Genomic DNA, 24,237 nt, shown 5'->3' with positions numbered 1-24,237 from the left:
CACTTCAGTTTAAAGGATTGAGGAAGTTTCTGAACACTAGAGGGCGAATGTTTGAGGCTCACTGGAAAACGAATCTAAACACTATTATGTTTAGAAGAGTGTTTAATCAGAGAATTTCAATTTTGAGTTGACAGTTCGCAACTTAAGAGTTACTGTTAAATTCTGATTGGGAATAAAAAGCCACTGTCTACTCTTCTTTCCCCGGCGCGTGTCTGTTTTAAGGGATTTATGGGTTAAAGAATGAGCTCTTCTTCGTAAGCTTCTCTCCACATGATGGGATCAATGTCGTTAGCCACGAGATGACGAAGCGGTAGAACATCTCTCTGCGGGCCGGGCGCAGATTGCCACAGGGGCGGTCAACCGATCGATAGCGACAGAGGCGAGCGATTGACTGACGCCGCCCTTTTCCTGGCACGGGCAGAGCATCGAGGGAAAAGAGAAATGGACGAGGGAGGGAAAATGTTGAAATAATGGGCCTTGGAGGCTTTGAGAGCGGGGCGAGTGCCGGCCTGTGGAGGAGAGTGATGGGCGAATTAGGGGCGGCTTGGCTTAGCGATTCCGTACACACTCTCATGAGGAGTAATGAAGTGGACCACTTTACCCATCTGACTATGAACTGAACTGGTGCTGTGTTTACTGCAACAGTTTTTTGCTGTAGGTCTTTCTCCATAATATATAAATTCCCCCTAACCTTTTCCACTTATTTGTAATTTCAGTGGCTCAGAAAATAGTTGCGACCCGGAAGAAACAGCAACTGTCAATCGGACCCTGTAAGTCACTGCCCAATTCTCCAAGCCACTCCTCCGTCTGCGCAGCGCCTGTGTCCGCAGTGCATATCAGCCAGGTGAGTCTCACACACTTAAGAGTGAAAAATCTTTTAGCTTATGTAGAGCCCATTTTTGTTTGTTCCCCAAAAGCACCTCTTTGTCTGTACCCAAACAGTGTTTTTTCCCCCGCAGACAGTAATCCTCTTCCGCATGGCTCAATCCTCATTGATTTCTCATTAGCAGTGTACAAGTGAGCCTGTGTTTGTGCAGCCAAGCTTAGAGAGGCTTAGAGAAGCTCATAAAAACAAGAGGCTTGTGGCGTTTCTTTGTAACGTGAGATTATTTTCTTGCTTTGTGTGTGTGTTGCAGACCAGTAATGGTGGAGGCAGTTTGAGCGATTACTCTTCTTCCGTGCCATCCACTCCCAGTACCAGTCAGAAGGAACTACGTATCGATGTACCCCAAACCGCCAACACCCCTACACCCGTCCGCAAACAGTCCAAACGGCGCTCCAACCTCTTTACGGTCAGTCTGTTCTCCTATTAGACATATAGGCTTGGTTGTAATGTTAATTAGTGCATTAATGTTATAATTCAAGTTGCCACAGTAACAGCAGTCAGTTTAAAGAAGTTTGTTACTTATCATACCAAATGAATACAAGACATTAAATGAATTAATATATAAAACACTTTCTTTTGAAAAATAACTATTTATGTACACTACCATTCATAATTTTGGGGTCAATATTTATATTAAATGAATGCATTTATTTTGCTAGGATGCATTAAGACTGTCAAAAATGACAGTTTAGAATATTGTAAAATATTGTTCTTTTATAGTAATAATAAGTTCTTTTGAACTTTATCACTTTTCCACAAAAATATTATGGAAGCACAACTGTTCTCAACATCATAATAATAAGAAATGTTTCTTGAGAAACAAATCAAATATTATAATGATTTGTCAAGAATCACATAACACTGAAAACAGGAATAATGGTAAAATTACATTTTAAAGAATGGTTCTTTAAATTGTAATGATGTTTCTCAGTATTCATTTTTTGTATTATCAAATCAATGCAGCATTGGTGAACATCTGATGAGGCTTCTTTTAAGAACATAAAAATGAAATAAGTCTTACTGACCTCAAAATTTTGAATGATAGCGTGAGTATGTATAGATATGGTTATTCACCAGTTAACATATATTAGCTTATATATTATTTCATTTATTATTTTCCAATTTCCAAGTTTCTTCTTCAAACTGTCCATTACATATTTGATATGATCAGTAAAGTCTGTCGTTCTTCTGGTCTTGTATGCTCCTTAGTTGTGCACATCCTGCACATGTACCACATGTCTTGCTTTCAAGAAGTTGTGGGGGTGGGGTCACGTCAAGGTCAAGATGACCCCTCCCACACCCCCTTGACTTTTGAAGTCATGTGTATGCCCTGCACTCCAAACTGGATCTAGTCTGAAGTCAGGCTCAATTAGCAGCTAGCTTGCCTTTGACTAAAATGATGTCTTCTCCCCCACAGTCTCGGAAGGGAAGCGAACCAGACAGGGAGAAGAAAGGGATGGATGGCCGTGCAGACAGCATTGGTAGTGGCCGCGCTATCCCAATTAAACAGGTAGGGTCTGGCCGGCCGTCTGGACTGGTATAATTGGAGTCCAACAGCGGCGTATTGTGGACGAAGGGGCCTCAGATCAGTACTCAGACCCGCGCAAAGCCCGTTTGATGCCATCTCCTTGATTAACAGTGAAAGCACGCACTTGACATCAATTAGAGACAGGCTCTCCCGTGTGCTGAAATGAGATCATTAGGATAAGAAGTGGGAAGGGATTTTTCTCTCCTCGACGCACCCCCCCAGCCAAAACCCCTACCCCATCTCACTCTCCCACCTTCTTTTTCCCTGTCAAAAGAGGGGATAGAAAAAAGCTAAGAGGGCCCTAATGAAGTGCAGTCTACCAATCTGCATACAGGCCCGTATTTCCCATCAGCCCCCCCTGAAAAGCTCGGATTGGGTCGTGAATAAGTGGTGTGTGTGGGGAGGGGGGAATAAGAAGCAGAATGTGATGAGAAGAAGACCCCCTCCATTGCACTGTGGGAGAGATTGTTTGACTTGGCCTTAATTTGTCACAAACAAGAGTGCGTAGCGAGAGAGTAAAGGAGAGCTCTAGCTGGGGTGGGGGTGGGGGGCAGATCATTCTCGGCGCATCTCAGCTGGAGTGAAAGAATCGGGTAATTAGCGGCACTAATCGTGCCCTCTCATGTCAGCGCCATGGCCTTGTTTGTAATTTTCTAATGAACAAATTGCATCTCTGATTAAAGCTGCCTTTAAGTGAGATCTGTGTTTATTAGCGTGCCACAGTGGAGCAGCGCTTCCGTCGTCCACCGTACAGCACAGCTGGCGTTCAAGAGCGTAGCTGCAGACCTTTTGGATGTGTGGGATGCTTTCGAAACCCGCTGGGTTTGCATTGAGAGGCTCTATAGGAGGCAAGGACATTTATACAAGACACCCAGGCAATGAAACGACACTGTAATCGGCCCTCTTTTCTGCAAATTATACGTTGGAGAATACATCTTCGCTGGCATTGTATATGTGGCATCATCATTTTGAAATCCTGCTTAGTGCAATCATAATACAGATGTCAAAATATGTTCTATGGATCAATTAAATAACATTCGGTTTTTGTCCTATCTATTAATTAAATTTCAAAAATATATTAAAATGCAGCTCATGTGTAGTCACTTACAGAACATAACTCTACTATGATTTTTTTTTTTTTGTATTAAAATTAATTTAAATATTTGTGGGAAAAGTTTTAGGATGATATTACCGTCCTGATATTATAATGACGAAAAAAATAATAATGTATAGCAGTTTTTGAAAAGAAATAAGTAGCTTGGCATATTATTATTTCTTAGAGAACACATTTTAGCAAAGCTGTTCTTATATTTGAAAAACATTTGTCTGCCAAATTTAGCATGCTTGAATTAAACAGGAAATAACATCCTATTTCATATAATGCATCCTATATCAATATCATATAGACGACCCCTAAAGACCCTCATGCCGTAAGATGTTTACACTCACATTTATATACAGTCAAAAGTTGTTTTTTAATTGATACTTTTATTCAGCAAGGATGCATTAAATTGATCAAAAATAACAGTAAAGACATGTATAATGTTAGAAAAGATTTGTATTTCAAAATAAATAGTTCTTTCGAACTTTCTAATCATTGAAGAATCCTGGAAAAAAAAATGATCACAGTTTCCACAAAATGCTTAACGGTAATGTATTTGAGGTGTGAGGAAAATATGTTATAACATATTCACATAGTAATTAAATTTATTGTATAAGTATATAAATATACTGTATATTTTTTTTAATCGTAAGAAACTAACATGAATACAAAGAGTACATTTCAAGAACTTGGCACATGTGTTTTAAAATAAATGTATGTAAGATTTTTCCTTTTCTATTTATGTCTTTTATATGTCATACAATAGACTTCATAGCAAAATTTAAGCTAAGGCAATTTCCTGTATGCGTATAAATCGAATAAGCCTTCAATTTCGACTTCCTTTGATTAGAGAAATAAGACGCTAAATTTATTCACAATTGTTGTCAGATTTATTGCTGAATTGTAAGGTAGAAACATGATCTTGAAAACACTTTTGGAGTGTTTGGGTTTTTCAAGCAGATGTATGCCTATTGTTACCTACATGGAAAATAGCTGCCTAGGAGCGTTACCAAGATGGCCGCTGAGCGAATTGCCTGAAAGGGACTTTGGAGGTACTTCTTTTTCGAGGCACACAAGCGAGTGCTAATGCTGCCAGCAGTGATCTCTCACCTCCTGCGGCTCTATTTGCATAAATCCTGTTAAAGTCAGTGGCGGTTAATGAAGAAGAAATGAGGCTGGCCCGGCTACAGCGGTGCTGAGAGCAGGGCGCCACGCTAGTGGCAGATGGGAAGGCTGAGCCGTAGCAGGCAGCTGTGCGGAGGAGAGAGCAGCATGCAGTTTTAACTATGATCTGACTCTCTTCCGACCGGGCTTGCGCTGCGGCTAATTTGTATGTGCCATGCCAAGACCGATCAAGACGATAACGTGTGTTCTCAAGAGAGAACAACCGTGTTCTGCTACTTTAGAACACGTCATTTACATAGATTACATAGTGCATTTAAAATATGTACTTGATTACAGTAGGGCATCCTCATTGTGTGTACTGGTTGTATAAAGGTACCGAAAGAAAAGTTTTATTTTTAATGTTACGTATATTAGAGAGCCTTCAGTATAGTGAAACATTAGCGGAAGGAGAGTGTGTTGCACGGGGGGCCTGGCGCAGAGCCATATCTCTGAAGCATCTCTCAGCCTCTTGACACTGCAGGTACATAAATGAGGGATTAATTTCCCTGGTGTCAGACAGAGTCTGCCCCACACTTACTCGTACACGCACACACTTACGCACACACTCTTGTGCTGATCAGAAGCCCCATCCTCATCTCATGAGGAGATCAATCAGCCAGCGCAATCAGAGCTCACCTGTCTATCCACAGTGTTTCTGTTCTCCCTGCTGTCCTCTCGCTCATTCGCTAGTGCTTTAGATGCATGATGGTGCAGACTTTTTTTCATTTTCTTTACTGACTTTTTGGAAATTGTGTATAGTAACGAATAGTATAGTAACGAGTAAGATGGCACAATTTGGGGGGGGGGGATCATATTATGTGAAAAAAATCATTTTTCAGGTAACATTAGTATAGGGACCAATTTTCACTATTAACTAGTTGCTTATGTAGTCATTTTAGAACTATTAATTTAATTTCAATTTCTGGAAATCGATTTCATATTTGTATGATTAATGGATATTAATCAAAACGTCCAACTTATACCTTATTAATGATACCTCATTAACGACACCTCATTAACGACTTGTCCAGCAAGCATTAAAACCAGTATGTTTTAACAATTCAGATTATTCCCGTGGCCACAGTAATACCGAATTGATTAGGTATTACTAGTGTAAGTCTTGACTCCTGCCAGTCCCGGCGCCATGGGCGGGCAGTGGGGGGCCTGGCCCGCCCTGTGAGTCACTAGTGCCCGCCCTGGACGAGCCTGCTGAGTAAAGAAAACGCTGTACTATTCAAACATCAGTTATTAATTATTTACCCTTGCATTGCGAAAAAGCAGAGATCTGTTTCCTCCAGGCTGTGCGCGGCGCTCAATCTGAAAGGAGGCGGGGTGGAGTTACGAGTTTTCGCTGAGAGCTTGAGGATCCAATGGAGTTACGAAGTTTTACTGACAAGCTCTTTTTAATGATTGGCATTGGTTAAACATTTTAAAACCCTCTGATTTAAAATAATAATGACGAATTATAATACAGATATGAAGTATGGATAATTTTTCACGGGACACCTGACTGGGCTAAGGCAGGGCCAACGCCAATGGGGGGCATTCGCGGGCCGTGCCCCCCCAAATGAGTTACTGTGCTCCCACTTTCCATCCTCTCCCCTCCTTGCTGAACGTGATCGATTTCAAAAGTGAAAGTGAAACCAATAAAACAGCGCACATAAGAAAGCGACTGCATGCTTTAGTGAGCGTCAGCGACTGCACGGAATCACAGATTGCACGCTAACCCCACCCCCCAACACACACACGTGATTTGTGCCCCCCCTGGAAATTCAAATGCCCCACTGATGGAGGTGCCCTGGCGCCGGCTCTGACTCCTGCTAAGGAATGTGCTGTCTTGAAATTATTTTGTGTGTGTGTATGTGTGTGTGTGTGTCCTGCTCTACAAGGCATTACACTTATTAGCATGTCTATTATTAACATATTGGCTGTTTATTAGTACTTATAAACACGTACTCTGCATGACCATATTCTACATCCCTAATCCTACCCAATGCCTTAACAACTACTTTACTAACTATTAATAAGGAGCAAATTAGGAATTTGAGGCAAAATTCATAGTTAAAGGTTTGTTAATGGCAAGAATTGGACCTTAAAATCAGAGGTGGGTAGTAACGAGTTACATTTACTTCGTTACATTTACTTGATTTACTTTATTTTTTGAGTAACTAATACTTTTAGAGTATATTTAAAATTGGGTACTTTTACTCTTACTCAAGTACATTTTTAGTGAAAAAACGGTACTTTTACTTAGTTACTGTGGGCGACGCTCCTCTCGTTACTTTATCTTAATGCAATACGTAATAATAAAGATAAAAATGCTTCAATTTATTCCAAACGCGCCGTCTACCTTTCTCTGGGCAACGAGCGATGTCCGTTCGCGAATGATTCATTCTTTTGAGTCGATTCTGTTCGAAGGCTCGATCAAACCAGTTGGCAAACAAGTGAATCGGTTCGCGAATCAGTTTGAATGATTCGTTCAGTTCCCTGCCGCACGCGCTGAGTCGCTGAAGTGGTTCTCACTCAGAGTTGTAACAGAAAGTTTATGAACATCAAGAGCGTTGAAGACGTGGCTTTGGATCTACAGTCAGTTGAAAGCAAATCTGCAAAGGCTATGGTTTGCTAGCTATGAAGATCTTCATTAGATGAACACCGCGTGTGCTGTCGGTTCCACAGGTATAGATTCGATTACAGTACACGAACCACTATGACATTACCAGTTTTTTGTAAATGTACCTTATACATTAAATACAATCTAGAATTAATTCATTAAATAAGCTGTCACAGAGTATGAAATGAACACCCGCCAAACCCCCGTTAGTTCCAGGAGGAATGCCTTTGCTTAGACACAATTAATGTTGATATTTTCACAATATTTACGCTTGCAGAAATAAAAGCTACATTTGTTTACATTTTGCGGAACAGACGGAAGAAGATCCATCATATGCATTTATTTCGTTATGTTCAGATGTTCTGTAGCGGTCATGTGAGGAGATTTCTCTCTTCTCCGTGTCAGAGGTTATATACATACAAAATACACAATTAATAATTCATTAATATACTTAATAACATAATTAATATACAGGGTGGGCCATTTATATGGATACACCGTAATAACATGGGAATGGTTGGGGATATTAAAGTCCTGTTTGTGTCACATTAGTATATGTGAGGGGGCAAACTCCTCAAGATGGGTGGTGACCATGGTGGCCATTTAGAAGTCGGCCATCTTGGATACAACTTTTGTTTTTTCAATAGGAAGAGTGCCATGTGACACATCAAACTTATTGGGAATGTCACAAGAAAAACAATGGTGTGCTTGGTTTCAACGTAACTTTATTCGTTCATGAGTTATTTACAAGTTTCTGACCACTTATAAAATGTGTTCAATGTGCTGCCCATTGTGTTGATGTGTCAATGCAACCCTCTTCTCCCACTCTTCTAAGGGGGTCAGATCGGGAGACCTTGGGGGCCATTCAACTGGCCCACGACGACCAATCCACTTTCCAGGAAACTGTTCATCTAGGAATGCTCGGACCTGGCACCCATAATGTGGTGGTGCACCATCAATGGAAACCTCAAGGCCACTGGATATTTGAAATTGCTACATGATGATGTGTTTCCCACTTTATGCACTGAAGCTGGCACGTTCCCTGAGTTTTTCCAGCAAGATGGTGCACCACCACATTATGGGTGCCAGGTCCGAGCATTCCTAGATGAACAGTTTCCTGGAAAGTGGATTGGTCGTCGTGGGCCAGTTGAATGGCCCCCAAGGTCTCCCGATCTGACCCCCTTAGACTTTTATCTTTGGGGTCATCTGAAGGCAATTGTCTATGGTGTGAAGATACGAGATGTGCAGCACCTGAAACTACGGATACTGGATGCCTGTGCTGGCATTTCTCCTGCGGTGTTGCTATCAGTGTGTGAAGAGTGGGAGAAGAGGGTTGCATTGACAATCCAACACAATGGGCAGCACATTGAACACATTTTATACCACATTAAGTGGTCAGAAACTTGTAAATAACTCATGAACGAATAAAGTTACGTTGAAACCAAGCACACCATTGTTTTTCTTGTGACATTACCAATAAGTTTGATGTGTCACATGGCCCTCTTCCTATTGAAAAAACAAAAGTTGTATCCAAGATGGCCGACTTCTAAATGGCCACCATGGTCACCACCCATCTTGAAGAGTTTGCCCCGTCACATATACTAATGTGCCACAAACAGGACTTTAATATCACCAACCATTCCCATGTTATTACGGTGTATCCATATAAATGGCCCACCCTGTACTTTAAAATATAATTTAATTCGGTGATGCAAATCTGATTTTTTATCAGCTGTTACTCCAGTTTTCAGACTCATATGATCCTTCAGCAATCATTCTAATATATTGATTTATTATCGGTGTTGTTGAAAAAAAAACAGCATATGCTAGTTTGGTATGTTTTGAAGCTGTGATGCTGGTTTATGCTGGTCTTTTGCTGGTTTATGATGGTCCTTAGCTGGTCATGTGCTGGTCTTAAGCTGGTCAGACCATTTTAGGACCAGCTTAAACCAGCCCAAACCAGCATCCCATGCTTCAAAATATACCTATACCAGCATATGCTGTTTTTTTCAACAGGGTTTTCAGGTTTTTTTTGGAACCTCTGACATTTTGTTCACAATTCTTTTATGAATAGAAAGTGGAAAAGAACAGCATTGATAATAAATCAAGATATTGGAATGATTTCTGAAGGATTATGTCACACTGAAGACTGGCTTAAAGGCTGATAAAAATTCATTTGCATCACTGAAATAAATTACATTAAAAATCTTTTGAACGCAGTTGTGTGTGTGTGTGTGTATATATAAATTTTATCTAAATATCTATACATCTAAATAAAAATAGACTATATTCAGTATATGATCCAAAGTAGCGAGTAACTAACTACTTGAGTAGTTTTTTATCCGATACTTTTTTACTCTTACTCAAGTAACTATTCATACTATTACTTTTACTTTTACTTGAGTAAATATTTCTACAAGTACTTTTACTTTTACTTGAGTACAGTTTTTGGGTACTCTACCCACCTCTGCTTAAAATAAAGTGTGACCTTTTTTATATACTGCAACTGGGATTTGAACTGCAATATGATGAGCGTTTATTGCTCTGATATCCAGGTAAAATCAAAAAAACTCATGCAGTTACATTGTACTTGTACTTAATGTGGACTCGGATCTTTTTCTTAGTTTGTTTGTTAGTTGTGATAATTTCAGTCTTCTTTTACTTTACTGTTTTTGGAACCCAATCAACATGAATTTTAAAAAATAGCAATAATAATATGCTTTTTAATATAATAGACAAAATAATATACAAATTATTATATAGTGAAATACAGCTATTGTTGTATTGTAAAATAAATAGTAGTAGTACAAAAATGTTTTTTTTTTTTTTGCAATTATTATAGTTTTAGTTTATCATCTTAATAAAATTATAAACATTCTTACAAATTACTGTGATACTGTAATATAAAAATCTAATAAAAAAAAAAAATGTTTTTAATTTCCACAGTAAAATTGTACTGTTACAATGAAACATATTTTGGTGTAGAATTGAAGCAAGACCTTTATGTTTCAATAATTATATCAAGCCATATCACAATTTTCAGTTTACTTTTATTAATTGTGCATTCCTAGATGTTGTAGAAGTTTGTGAAAGATGAGTGTAGAATTCCACAGACTTCTCTGGTTGCCTATTCTGTGTGGGCCTGCCCATTTGTCCTTTAATCAAACTTAGTTTACTTTATAATATAAATTTGATCCTTGACATCTCAGAAACTCCCCAGCTTCATCAGAAATGGATGTATGGAGAGACAAGCAGCAGTGAAGCCGCTGACCAGAATCCCTCCATCAGATCAGTGACTGCATCTGCTGCAGTGGCATTTCCCATCTAATTGGGCGCTACATTCAGGCGATGAGTGTTTCACCAACAGTATGAAAGCGGCCCGGGCGAATCCCCTCACAGACGATAAGAAGCCGAGCAGTTTGCACTCAAAGGCACGGGGCAGATCTTCGTTCAGGAATTGGATGTTAATTGATTTGATAATTCTCTGTGGTCTTTCCTCTTACGTGCTCGCGTCTCTCTCGATCTGCCTCCTCGCCTCTCACTGGCCACAGCAGGCTGCTGGGCGTTAGACCTGCTCTCCAATTAGCGTGTGAGGGCATGGTCACTTCCGAGTCTACCTGCCTCACATTAACACCTCTTCACTGGCCTCTTTTGGCCCAAGAAAGTGCGTTTTTTACAGATTTAGCTGGAAATCCCTCACTCATGGCACAGCATTAATGACTGGCCTGAACTCTCGTGCACTGGCTCTCAGCTGCACATAATTGTCGGCTCGGCTGTTGATGAAGAACGTTAACTTGTAATCTCTTTGGCAGATGTCTGAGTGCATTAGATTTATCGCTCAGCTGTTCCTTGAAGGTATGGCCATAATTGTTAGTGAGTTACTCACACACGGATGAGTCCTGAACAAAATCGATTGCTCTTGATGTTTTGGATTTTCTGTTCCACTCAACACTCTTAACAAATAAAGTTTACAAAAGGGGGTTTTTGCAATGATACATGGAAGAACTATTTTGGGTTCCCCAAAGAACCTTTCAGTGTTCACTAAAATAACCATTTTTGTTTTGAAGGGATAGTTCAGCCAAAAATGAAAATTCTGTCATTAATTACTCACCCTCATGTCATTCCAAACCCGTAAGGCCTTTGTTCATCTTCGGAACACAAATTAAGATATTTTTGATTAAATCCGAGAGCTCTCTGAGCTCTACCATGATCAAGGTCCAGGTACGTAGCAAGGACATCAGTAAAATAGTCCATGTGACATCAGGGGTTCAACTGTAATGAATCGTCAAGAATACTTTTTGTGTGCAAAGAAAACAAAAATAACTACTTTATTCAACAATTCTTCTCCTCTTCATCCCGTATGCTGTGGTGCACTGCCATTATGGAGAGAGTATCACGACGCATGCGCTTGACCTTGATCATGGTAGGACCCTTGATGTATATGCAGGGTCAGAGAGCTCTCAGATTTAATCAAAAATATCTTAATTTGGGTTTCGAAAATGAACAAAGGTGTTACAGGTTTGGAACGACATGAGCGTGAGTAATTAATGACAGAACTTTAATATTTGGGAGAACTATCCCTTAAGGCAATGATATATTTACTTCAAGTGAAATTGAACAATGAACTGGTGTGACGTCATTTAGAACAAAATCATGGCAATACAATATTAGTTTGGAGATGGTTTTGGGAGTTTAAAACAACATGCCAATGCGTACTTTCCGGCAAAGCTGATAAACAGTAGTCAAACTACTATTTGTCCATGACGATTACATAACAAGTAGGTGCACTCTGGGGCCCGGTCGTCTTTTGCCTGGAAATGTTCTCTGGTTTATTTCTTCAGTTTAGTCTGTAACACAAGAAAAAAACACACAATCTCATATCAGTTCTATGTAACAATTTTGTTTTCATTGCTAATTGGCTACAGTCTCATTCATACATATTCATACGATCTGCTTTTGCCCGAGGGTTGGTTATGTTTAGGGGTGGACCTTCTTGCTTTTTAAAAAAAATGTTTTATGATTTTGTAAGTTTTCATTAAGTGGACAGCACATATTTGCATATTCATTTAAATACCGCTCCCAGCAGTGCTGGTGTTGGGATGTTCACTAACAGAATACTTGCGCAGGTATTTTAAACTTACCTCTAAGCGAAAAAGTGTAAAGTGAAAAGCCTTAAGTGTAAAGAACTTTTAAATTATCTGAAGAACTTTTGTTCAATATAGAGAACCTTTTGTGCATTGGAAAAGTTCCATGTATGCTAAAGGTTCTTCATAGAACCATAGATGTCAATAACGAACCTGTTTTCATTTTCTTTTTCTTTTTTTGAGAGTGAAGAACAACGAAAAGGCTTGGTCGATTTCTGTGGGTGTTACTTTGACACTTAATTCTTCCTCTTAATCCCAGAAATTCACAAAAACAAAGGCATAAAACTAATTCAGGTGTTTTTTTTACTGTGTATGTGCGCATGCTAGTTTTATTCTTTTTTTAGACCTTGTCGCAGTTTATTTGCCATTCGCTGTGATCTCATTACGAAGGTTATTGTCCTGACTCCTGAGCTGAAGGTTACACTCTCAACATGGCTCTCAGCTACAATAAAACCTTTGTAAAAACGCCTTCATTAGAACATGCTCCTCATTAAAACACGCAGACAGCTCGGTGGACAGTAATGAGGCTGGGGTGGGCTCACACTCTCCAGCAATTAGATGGCTAAAGAGGAGCGTTTTCACTGCCGTCTCCCTGTGGAGGGCTTCAAACCGGCCTCTCTGAGCCCTTAGAGTGGGTGTAGGGAGGTCAGATATGTCACCTGAATTTACCATGACAACTCTCGTCTCTGCCAATCACAGCCTCCTTTGACCCTTTGCCTTGTTCTTAATATGACTGTTTGTCCAATCACTGCAGAGATCCCGGTTGTTTTGACATCTATGGTATATTATGGCTATATTATGTTGTTTGTTTTGACTGGTGGTCGTTTTAATGGCTGTTAGTATTTTTATTAAATGGCTCATTTAAATTTGTCAGAGGTCAACAGTGATTATTATGCTGAAACTCTGTCGAAACTTGGCGAGCTCTTTGGATTGTCTGTAAAAATAGTTTAGTTTGATAGAGTTGTTTATAGCTTTGTTCAGAAACTAATGTTACTCTAATGATCGCCAGCTTTGTTTACTGACCCTGTGCAGCCCGGAGTCTGCCGACATCTGTTCCACGTTCTTAATTAGCCGATTACCGTGCACGCACACATCTTTGTTAACTGTATGGAAAGGCATTTTGACACAAGCTTTAATACAAATTAATTTTCAGAAGTGGGGCTCTAGATGGATGCAGTAAGACTAATGTATGCAGAAGAGCCATCTTCATGTCAGTGTTGTACCTACTGGTTTGTGTTGTTAAATTTTAGTGCAGTCGTAAAAAAAAACCTAAGAATAATTTCTGTTCTGATTATTATTTTATTTTTTTAACAAATTTCAGTTCTGAATAATGATTCTCAAGGAAAAATATTTAAAAAAGAATTGATCATCAGTCAAATAATTGGCTCTGAATAATAAATCATACTAAAACAAAAATGGTAACGCACTTTATTTATTTATTATTTATATAAAATATTACTGACGAAACAATAATGTGTCTTTAACTGCACATCAGTCAGTATCTTGATTTAATTAATGCAAAGTAGGTATAGTAAGTGTAGTGTGTTGTTTGATTCACTGAAAAGAACTGGATCATAGAAGTAATTTGTTCAGGAATCGGACAACAGTGGTTGTTCAGTATGTTTTTGATTCATTGAAAAGAATCTGCTCATAGAGTCAGTTAGGAATTGGTTATTTCATTCGGGAAGCAGACTACACTGGTTGTGCTGTTTGTTTTTGATTCTCTTGAAAGAACAAAATGGTCATTTGTTCAGGAATTACTGATTGCTGTTTCGTGTCGAAAAGCACTTGGTTCAAATATTTAAAAAAGAAGAACCAGTTTTGAATAACAACTATAGTTTTTATTTTTTTATTTTGCTGGCCATAGCTACAATTATTGCCGATGTGTTCTCAAAGCTCAAGAATAAACATTTTGACCTTTTTGCATGTTTGGTGGTGCAAAGTGAAACTGTTAACACATTACGTTTTACTGTGCATTGCTCTCTTAAAATTTCCGTTTAAGAAATACAATGGCACTGAAACATCTCTCCTCATCATAAAGGGAAATTAGTATCATGGGTGTAATTGCATGTTCTGGTGCGTAGATGAGCACTGAGCTGTGCACGTTTGACGAAGTTCTGCCCCCTCGGAGCAGGGGTGCTTTGTAAGGAGTTAAATTGGATGGTTAATTCGGGTGTTATTTACCCTGTAATTCATTAGCTTGGCCCTGCCATTGGCAGCGGGCAGGCTGTAATTTCACGCTTCGCAATAAAAGATGTCTCATAATCTGCTTCATTTAGCACCGAAAGAATTTAATGAAATTAACTGCAGCCCTAATTAAGACGGTGAATATTAAAGACCTGCTATCAAGCCTTTAACGAGTGTGACATGATCCGCCTTCTGTGGGATTGGAAAAATATAATTTCCCAAGGAAAGGTTGTCGCTGCTCCGAGCCATTTTGGCCAAGATGGCATTTTTGTCATGCACACTAACCTCCCGCAAATTAGATTTTTTTTTTTCTTTCCCTGTATAATTTTAACTTGAAAATAATTTAACCAAATACACAAACATCAATCAGGACTCTCTGTTTAGATTTGGCTAATCTCTTGTTGCCAGTATCCATTGGCTTCAATTGGTTTAAGCTTTCAGGGGAGTGTTGAAACCACTCATTAAGCTTCTTGATGACCTTGATGTGTTATTGTTTAAAACTGAGAGGCACGATGAACCTCACATTACCATCTTTACTGTCTGTTCATCAAACTTGGGCTCCTGAGCATTATTTAACATGGCCAGATGTGTAGTTACGAAGACATCGATTTGAGAAAATAACTCTCTTCAGCTTTCATTGTCAGACAAAAACTCGAAAGTAGAGATTATAATCTGCATGATACAATGTGTTCCTCACATTCACAATCCTTCTTCCACTCAATATATTCTCTATACAGAATAGATATACTATATTTCTTTTAAAAATATAGTTTATATTAGCGAGCAGAATAATTTCCATCCTGTTTCGTCTTAGTACATTTGTATTTCTCAAGAAACCTGCTTTAACACCAAACTAGAAAAATCTTTTGAAAATCCATTTGTAAATGAATGTGCCAGGTTCTTAGAAATGTTATCTTTGAAATCATGTTGGTTTCATATGATTTGAAAAAAACTTTTATACTATTCCTGTAGCCATCAAGTAAAAAGGTAATAATATATTTCTGTACACCTTGAGAGAACGTAAAAGTTTTAAATATTTTTTTTTAAGATTGAAAGTGTTAGTTTTCTTAAATATCATTACATTTTCAGGAGTTGCACCATATAATGTTTTACAGTCTAAACAACATTATTTTGTCATAAAGTGATATCATTATATATATGTTATATAGCTTTAACAAAGCAAAATCTTTCCAAGTACCTCTGTAATTCGTTTAAGTACCCCAGTGCTAGAAAACACAGATAATTCTACACTAATGTTTATTTAGTGATGTTTTCTAATTTCTGGCCTGATTCAGGTGTGTTTGTCAGCGTGAGAGAATGTGTGCTAGAGCTGCCTGTCGTTAAATGATAAATGTCTTTTTGGGGGTGGGGGGTGTCCTCTCACTGCCTGTACCGGCCAGATCAGATGGCCGTAGAGATATAAGACCTCCAGCTTTCACGCCATGTCACTCACGTGGCCCCACTTCCCTCGTACACACACACACGTACACAGTCACTCACAGTGACAGGGCCGGAGGCGAGCCAGTGTTGGGATGACACACTTAATTTAGCACCCTTCTCTCTGGAGCGCCCAAGAACAATAAGGCCAGCGTGGGCAAACACCCAACCTTTTGTTAAGCGGCTGTCCGGTGCGGGCTCATAGAAGAAGGATCCTGTCCACCATACTGACTCTGTCCACACCCATGCCACAGTCCGCATTCATCTCCTGGTTAACCTCTCCTTTTGTTGTAGAAGAATGGAAGAAATGAGAAGAGCTGAAAGAAGAGGATAGCGCACTGATAAGAGCACATCGGCACATCTTTTAATGGAAGAGTGCACAGATTAGAGGCTTTTGTTTGTTCGTGAAGTTTATTTGTAATTGACGCTTACCCTGTTCTGGCTCTTTTCTTCCAGAAAAAAATTAGAATATACATTTTCTGCCTTTGCTATGTTGACTTGACAAAGCCGCCATATGCTGATCTACTATTTTCTCTAATGCTTCCTGTTCTGAGTCTAAAATTCGTCAAATTAATGTGGCCTAAAGTGTTAAAGTTATGACAGCCCAACTTGGACTGATCGGAATTACGATTTTCACAAATCTGTTGATCAAAACTTAAAAAAAAAAAAAATTCAATAAATAAAAATCTTTCTATCAAAATCTTTCTATCAAAGTTTAGCGACTAGCATAGGATGTGCTACTTTTACGAAAATTAACCATGGTTTTATTATAATAAATGTGTAGTAACCATGTTTTTTGGCGAATTGATTAACATTTGTATAACCACAGTTCTCTTTCAAAGGTTCACTCAACGCTGCATAAGCTAAGACGCTTTGAGAAACAGCCCTGGGCGTGCCGATTGTCTGAAGCCCTTATAGAATCACGCCAATTCATTGGCTGATGGCGCGGATGCCGTCTTCGACGTTCTTACGTCGCCTCCTTATACTGGCGAACGCACCATCTGCTCCTCAGATTTCGTGAGGAGCTTGGCAGCAAACGCAGCGTCTCGTTTCCTATTCAGAGAACAGAGAACGAGTAACCCGAGACGTTCTCTTTCATAGGTTCACTCAATGCTGCGTAAGCTAAGATGCTTTGGGAACGATATACCAAACACGCCAAGCTAAAAATGCTGCCCTATCTGGCCTGTTTACAAACCAGACAGCATACATGGCTGGCTCAAGCAGATAAAATCTGGGAACCCGGAGCAGTGTCAAGATCCAAGTTATAGAACCTGATAAAAGTGTGCAGAGAGGACCATCCTGCTGCTACACAAATATCCTCTAGGGGGACCCCTCTAAAAAGAGCTTGAGAGGAAGCCACGCTCCTAGTAGAATGCGCTGAATGCTGAGAGGTGAAGAAAGACCACGCACCTCATAAGCCAGTGAAATGGTGTCCCTCACCCAGTGAGAAATTCTGTGCTTCGATGTGGCAAGCCCACGGCATCCAGCAGCAAAACATACCAACAACTGGGGAGATTTCCTCCAATGGCTGGAGCGGTCCACATAGATCTTCAAAGCTCGGACAGGACAGAGCATGTGAAGCCTTTCATCCTCGCCTGAAGCAAAGGGAGGAGGATGGAAAGAGTGAAGTGTGACCACCTGAGAGTGAAACGATGCTGATAAAACCTTGGGAACATAGCCAGGCCTTGGCCGTAAGGTCACCTTGACCAGACCCGGGGCGAAGTCCATACACATCTCGCTGACAGAGAGAGCTTGCAAGTCCCCAACTCTTTTTAAAGACATTAGCGCCAACAAAAGAGTAACCTTGAGAGTCAGAATCCGTTCTGGAGTTGACTCTAAGGGCTCAAATGGGGCTACCATTAGACCCTCAAGGACGACAGATAAGTCCCAAGAAGGAAATTCAATGGGGTGTACTGGTCTCAGACACCGGACACCACGCATAGACCATCCGATGTCTCCCCAGGGGAACCTCATCCAGCTCTCTCCAAGCGGCAATGGCCGCAACATAAACCCTTAAGCTGGTAGCAGCTGCCCCTGCCGCAAGTTTCTCTTGCAGGAACTCCAGCACTGACCCAATAGGGCAGCTAACTCGGTCCACCGCGTGGGCTAAACACCAAGACTCAAATAATCACATGGTTACTAGCAAATTCTATAAGGGCTTCAGACAATCGGCACGCCCAGGGGCGTTTCCCAAAGCGTCTTAGCTTACGCAGCGTCTCATTCCCCATTCAGAGTACAAGGGTTACGCGAGTAACCCGAGACGATTTACTACAAATACCATGGTTAAACTATGGTTAGTGTAGAAAAACCATATTATTTTGTAGTTACCATGGTTTACCTGTAGTATCCATGTTTTTTGGTTTAATTTGCTATAAAACCATGGTTCATTTTTGTAAGGGTAGTAATGTTCTAAAACATGTTAGTCATGCAGGCAAACATGTTAAAACATAATACTCAGCCATGCTAGTAAAACAAATTAGAAATATGCTAGCAACATGTTAAAACATGCTAGCAATTTACTAAACCATTCTAGTCAAATTAAAATCATGTTAGCAACATGCTAAAACAAGCTAGAAACATGTTAACAATGTTACAACATAGCAAAACAGGCTGTTTGTTAGCAATATGTTTAATCCTGCTAGCGAAATGTTAAAACATGCTAACAACTTGTTTAATATGCGAGAAATGTGCTAAACATGCTAGCAACACACTAGGAACATGCTAGCAGCGTATTAAAACATACTAACAATGAGATAGAACAGGCTAACATTATTCTAGCAACATGCTAAAACATGGTGGATGATTGCTAATGTTTTTTAAAGGTCCAATAGTTTTTATGTAGTTTTTTAGCAGTCTGAAGTAATCTAATATGGTTAGACAGTTTTTGGTCCGTCTGGTGCTTTTTTTTTTAACCTTCAAACTTCAAAGGTTTGTTATTTTAAACTTTCAGACAAGGCTTTGGCAAGCTTTTCTTATCTAGTTATTTGTTTGTGCTCTTTAGTGTTGCACTTTATTGGATGATTTGTATTATTGATGTTCCACTAAAGTCCACAGGTGCTGTAGTTATGTCGGTGTAAGATTTATTTTTTTGGCCCCTGTTTGCAACATTACAAGACCTTTAGGTTGTCAACCAGGGGAGGGTAAAATAGAGGCAAGCAGGGTGTCACCGGCCTGGGCCTTAAATAATGAGCGATTACTCCCATCAGAGAAGTGACGTGATGTTCAATTAACCTCTCTTGCTGAATGATCGCTTGTCTTCTTCCCGATGGATGTGCAAAATTAATATACCTAGATCCAAAGCAGGCGAGGCAGCTACCTGCCCAACACAACATGCCTGGAGAGATCCCACACTTACACCGTCATTAAAAGATCATCTTCCTTTTTTCTCTCTCAATCTGTCCATCCCTTTCTTTCTCTCTTTCTTTTCCCCTATTTAATTTTTGTTCTTTTTTTTTTCCTGAGCCTCTCTCTCTCTCACACACACACACACACACACACGAACATCTCAGTCTTAGTTAATGAAGTAATGGATATTCACCCTATGTGACAGATGGGCCGCTAGCGTTAGGAAATTAAAAAGCTCGTCAACTTTTGTTTACCACTCAGCAGGAGAGGCTGTTGTTATTTCACCCAGGAAGTGCTCTTCTCTTGTCTTGAACACTGGGTTTAGGGTGTACAGACGTGCAGACTGACCTAAGGGAACATCCGCCCACACATATATCTCCATCACCCAGGGCCAGACTGATCTCAGAACAGTTACAGGCCTCATTACCTACAGCCCAGCTGATCTTAGAGCAAACATATATAGTATGTGTCACCCGGGGCCAGGCTGATCTCAGAACAGTTCCACAACATATATGAAATAAAATAATGTAAAAATCATACTAGAGCACATGATCAAAACTATATGAACGGTGTTTTTTTATTTTTTTTATTGTTTTTTTTATTTAATTTAGGTTTCTAAATAAAATGTTTTACACTGAGTCGAGAGGCTCTGAGGGACACATGCAATGTAACAGCAAAATGTTGTTATTGTCATTTGGTGCTCTTCAGTTTTTTTTTGTTTTCTTTTAAAGTGGCTTTCCACAAAAATCAAGCGCAACTTTCAAGCATCAAATACGACACTACAAAAAAAAATCAGATTCTCTTCCAACCTGCGCAGAGTTTTTTTTTTTTTTCGTCTTTTGATAGTATTTATTATTCTTAAGCTTACAAACTTTTTAAAATAAAATAAAACCTTTATTTTATTTTATTCCAAATCGGGTGACACTTTACAATAAGGTTCATTAGTTAACATCATTAGTAAACATGAACTAAGAATGAACAATACTTCTACAGCATTTATTAATCTTAGTTAATGTTAATTTCAGCATGTACTAATGCATTATTAAAATCACAAGTTGTGTTTGTTAACATTAGTTAATGCACTGTGAACTAACATGAATAAACAACGAACAACTGTATCTTTAACTAACATGAACAAAGATTAATAACTAGTGTAATAAATGCATTGTTCATAGTTTGTTCATGTTAGTTAATACATTAACTAATGTTAACAAATGACACTATTGTAAAGTGTTACCCCAAATCCCATTGCATCCAAATCTATGGTGTTAAAACCTCTTTTAATCTTCACTAAATAAGATAATAGAAAATCATATTTATAGTATAATGTTAAAATATATGATTAAAATGACATACAAATATATTACTACTATATTTTGCTGTCACAATGTAACGAAAGTCGTGACAATGCTTTTCTTCCTTTTTCTTTTCTTCTATTTTAAATGCTTTAGGAGAAAGAAGTCTGGCGTTGACTTGTATATGTGTGTGTGTGTGTTTATAAATATATTTATTATTAAATGTTCTTTTTAAAATTTATATTACATCCAAAAAATGTGCATTTCAATTTCTAATATATGCTGTGAAAAAAAATATATATTTTAAAGATTGACATTGACGAGGTTTATTATTTACATATTTTTAGCCACTGCAAACTAAATTTTCAAATGTACTTCACTGTCACTCCTTTCGGTACATCATTTCACCCTGGTTTTTTCCTTCAGACTGTGTTTAGATACCAATTACCACATAATTAGGCCAGTTTAACGGTGTGTGACAGTTAGGGATCGTGGCATTTTTTTATGAAAATTCAGGCTGTGGAGTGACTGAAAGAAAAACAAGAAGAGAAATAGGCAGCGAGTGACAGAAAGTTGTCGGCTCTGATGTTACACGCTCCGTGGCAGCCAGAGCAAGAAATCTATTATTATCCGTCCTGTCTGCGCCTTAATGTTTAACAAGTCCAGCGAAGTGACACGCCGCTGCAGCAGCGTAATTGCTAATCAGCGGACAGTTTTATTCCCTTCTTGCCTAATGAATTTGGCTGGAATGAGGTGTGGGCGGCCGGACCCTTAAACGGGCAGTCAGCCGCCACTGATGTGCGTAGGAGAGGAAGGTTAGTGCTCGTGTCATAGTGCTAATGTGCTCGCTAACACTCCAAGGGGAATTTTCATGTGTAGCTCACAGTGCGTTTTTTTTTTTCTCGCTCTCCTCAGAGTGTGCAAATAAACTGTCTGTCCACTTGAGTACAAAATAACTGAGTGTTTTGTTTGTAAGTGTGAAAATTAGGTGATAATTTATGAACCATAGAGAGTTTTAGCCCTCTTTCACACTATAAAGCAATTTATACGTATTTTTCAGACCAGGATGCTATGTTGTTCACAATAATTATTATATGAGAGAAATTAATAAATGAATACTGTTAATAATCAGTAATGAGAATTAAACTTTGTATTTCTGTTTTTGTGTATCAGGGCATGTTGTTGAAAAGAAGCGGCAAATCACTGAACAAAGAGTGGAAGAAGAAATATGTCACGCTTTGTGACAACGGAGTCCTCACATATCATCCTAGTCTGCATGTGAGTACCAATACACACACACACACCGCCAGTACATGTGTATTGTATTTGCCTTTCTCTTCACCTTATTGGTCTTGCCCTGTTAATGTTGTTATTATTCTCAGTTCACCCGTCACTGTAACATCCAGGTTTTTTTAATGTCCTTTTCACTGACGTTTAACGAATTATTGTGTCCGCCTCAGTAAGCATGGTGTCTGATAACACTATCTTGTCCTTAATTACCAACTCATCTGTTTGCACGCGGCTGACGCTGTTGAGTGTAATATAACGCTGTAATGGCTTGTCATAATCACCAACTCGGACGACCTGTTTGCCCACACACCAATGGAAATGGCCGTCTTTTATTGGTTGTTTTCCCTCTCATATTTAGACCATATTTAGCGCTAACCAATCCTGAAGTGGTTTGGCAAACACCGCATCGCAAATGCAGATGAAAGATACTGTATAGAATGAATGGATGAAGACATGGATAGCAAGTAGTCAGACCTTGCCCTTTGAACAAGAACAAGTTAGTTTTATGGTTTAAATGAACAAGATAGAAACTTTGAACTATGTTATTTTTCATGCTCTCTACTGCCAATAATTCACCACACAAAACACGTAGTAGTGAGGGCATGTAATCAGATTTTTTTTCTTCATTTACTAACTTTGAATTCTGACAGGTAAGAAGGTAAAATACAGGATGCTAGAAGTGATTAGAAGTGAAGACAAGTGAAGAAAATAAAGAGCGAGATAGACTTGGAAACAAGAAATTCCAAGTGTACTTGATGTCCAGTGGAATAATTCAAGGGATATTTCAAGCAAATTCCAAGACCACAGTGTATGTTCTATTTTTCCCATTATGAAAGCAAAAATAGTTTATTTGATGTAAATGCCACGTTAAAAATACTAAGAGTTACATCTTAACTTTACTAAACAATGAAATGGTAACTTTTTATGTTTGTTACAGATTTTGACTTAAAATTTTAAATGTTTTTTCGATTGAACCAAGTATGTATATAACCATCATCAGTCATCAATGATTTTAGTATAGGCCTTAATGAGCTTATTGGTATAAATAAGATATAGACCAGTATAATAAAAGTCTAAATTGTTGTTGCTGCTGTGCTACAGTGCTGCTTGAAAGTTTGTGAACCCCTTGCAGAATCTTTGAAAATGTGAGTAATTCTAACACAATAAGAGAGATCATACAAAATGCATGTTATTTTTTATTTAGTACTGTCCTGAGTAAGATATTTTACATAAAAGATGTTTACATTTAGTCCACAAGACAAAAAAATAGCTGAAATTTTTAAAATAACCCCATTCAAAAGTTTGGGAACCCTTGGTTAGGGTTGGGCATCGTTTTGATTTGAACGATTCTGATTCCGATTCCGATTCTTCCTTTCGATTTCGGTTCTTTTTTCGATTCTCAATTCCGATTCTTTGTGGGCTGGAGTCAAAACATGTCACAGGCTCATTTGATTTCAAAGAGGATAATTTTATTTTGCTTCAATATGAGTTTTAGTTTTAGGAGCTGCAGCCCATGTAGGAGAAAATTACCACATATGCGGTAACTTTTCTGTGGCACTCTTCCACTTTCTCCGCTGGCATTTTCCCCTGCTTTGCTGCCAATGTGAATGGAGTTTCACAACGAGTCTCCACCGGTTTAGCATTAGCAGCAGTAATATTAGGACTGCTACTAGCGTGGGCAATTTGCATAACGCTACATTCATCTACGAAGGAAAAAAAAATATTTCAGTAACGTTGTTGTTCACCAAATTTGGTCAAGCGCTTTATTGTTGTCACTTACCTGATTGTTGTGACGAGGTAACGTTACTAAAGTTGGGTTAGCGCAGGGTTGCCCAAGGAGGACGAGACAGTGGACCTGCGCAGCACGTCAAACACGCTACACTCCTTAATTTGTACATCATACAGGCGTAGGTGTTTCGTCATATTCGTAGTGCATCCTCCCGTGCAAGATATCATTTTGTCACATGTGTTGCACTGTGCGACCCAGGCTTTTTTAGTGTGAAATAAAGCCACACTTTTGAGCGCCGCTTACCGTGCTCCATAGCTGCACCTGAACAAGCGCGCGGCAAGCACTTCCGGAAATACGGTGGCCACAATGGAAACCAAAACTTGCGCGTTTGGAACCGATGATCGGAATCGAAAACAAATTTTAGAAACAATTCCAATGGCATCGTTATTTTTTTAACGGTTCCAAGTTGGAACCGGTTCTCGATGCCCAACACTACCCTTGGTTCTTAATACTGTGTGT

The 24,237-nt window shown here is 39.1% G+C and overlaps 1 protein-coding gene across 2 annotated transcripts in view; it reads left to right on the top strand.

The window, feature by feature from the left end:
* Positions 1 to 24,237, top strand: part of LOC306878681 (arf-GAP with GTPase, ANK repeat and PH domain-containing protein 1) — a 206,450-nt gene that overhangs the window by 125,873 nt on the left and 56,340 nt on the right. For both annotated transcript variants that reach the window (XM_079431163.1, XM_079431162.1), the window contains exons 7-10: positions 717 to 844; positions 1,137 to 1,292; positions 2,304 to 2,396; positions 21,873 to 21,977. In XM_079431163.1, the coding sequence (XP_079287289.1) occupies positions 717 to 844; positions 1,137 to 1,292; positions 2,304 to 2,396; positions 21,873 to 21,977 (482 nt within the window). The remainder of the gene's footprint in view (positions 1 to 716; positions 845 to 1,136; positions 1,293 to 2,303; positions 2,397 to 21,872; positions 21,978 to 24,237) is intronic.

The sequence above is a fragment of the Barbus barbus genome, assembly GCF_936440315.1.
Source record: "Barbus barbus genome assembly, chromosome: 13".
In the NCBI taxonomy this organism is placed as follows: domain Eukaryota; kingdom Metazoa; phylum Chordata; class Actinopteri; order Cypriniformes; family Cyprinidae; genus Barbus; species Barbus barbus.
Note: the sequence above shows the minus strand (reverse complement) of the source record. Positions and strands in the feature narration are given on the sequence as shown.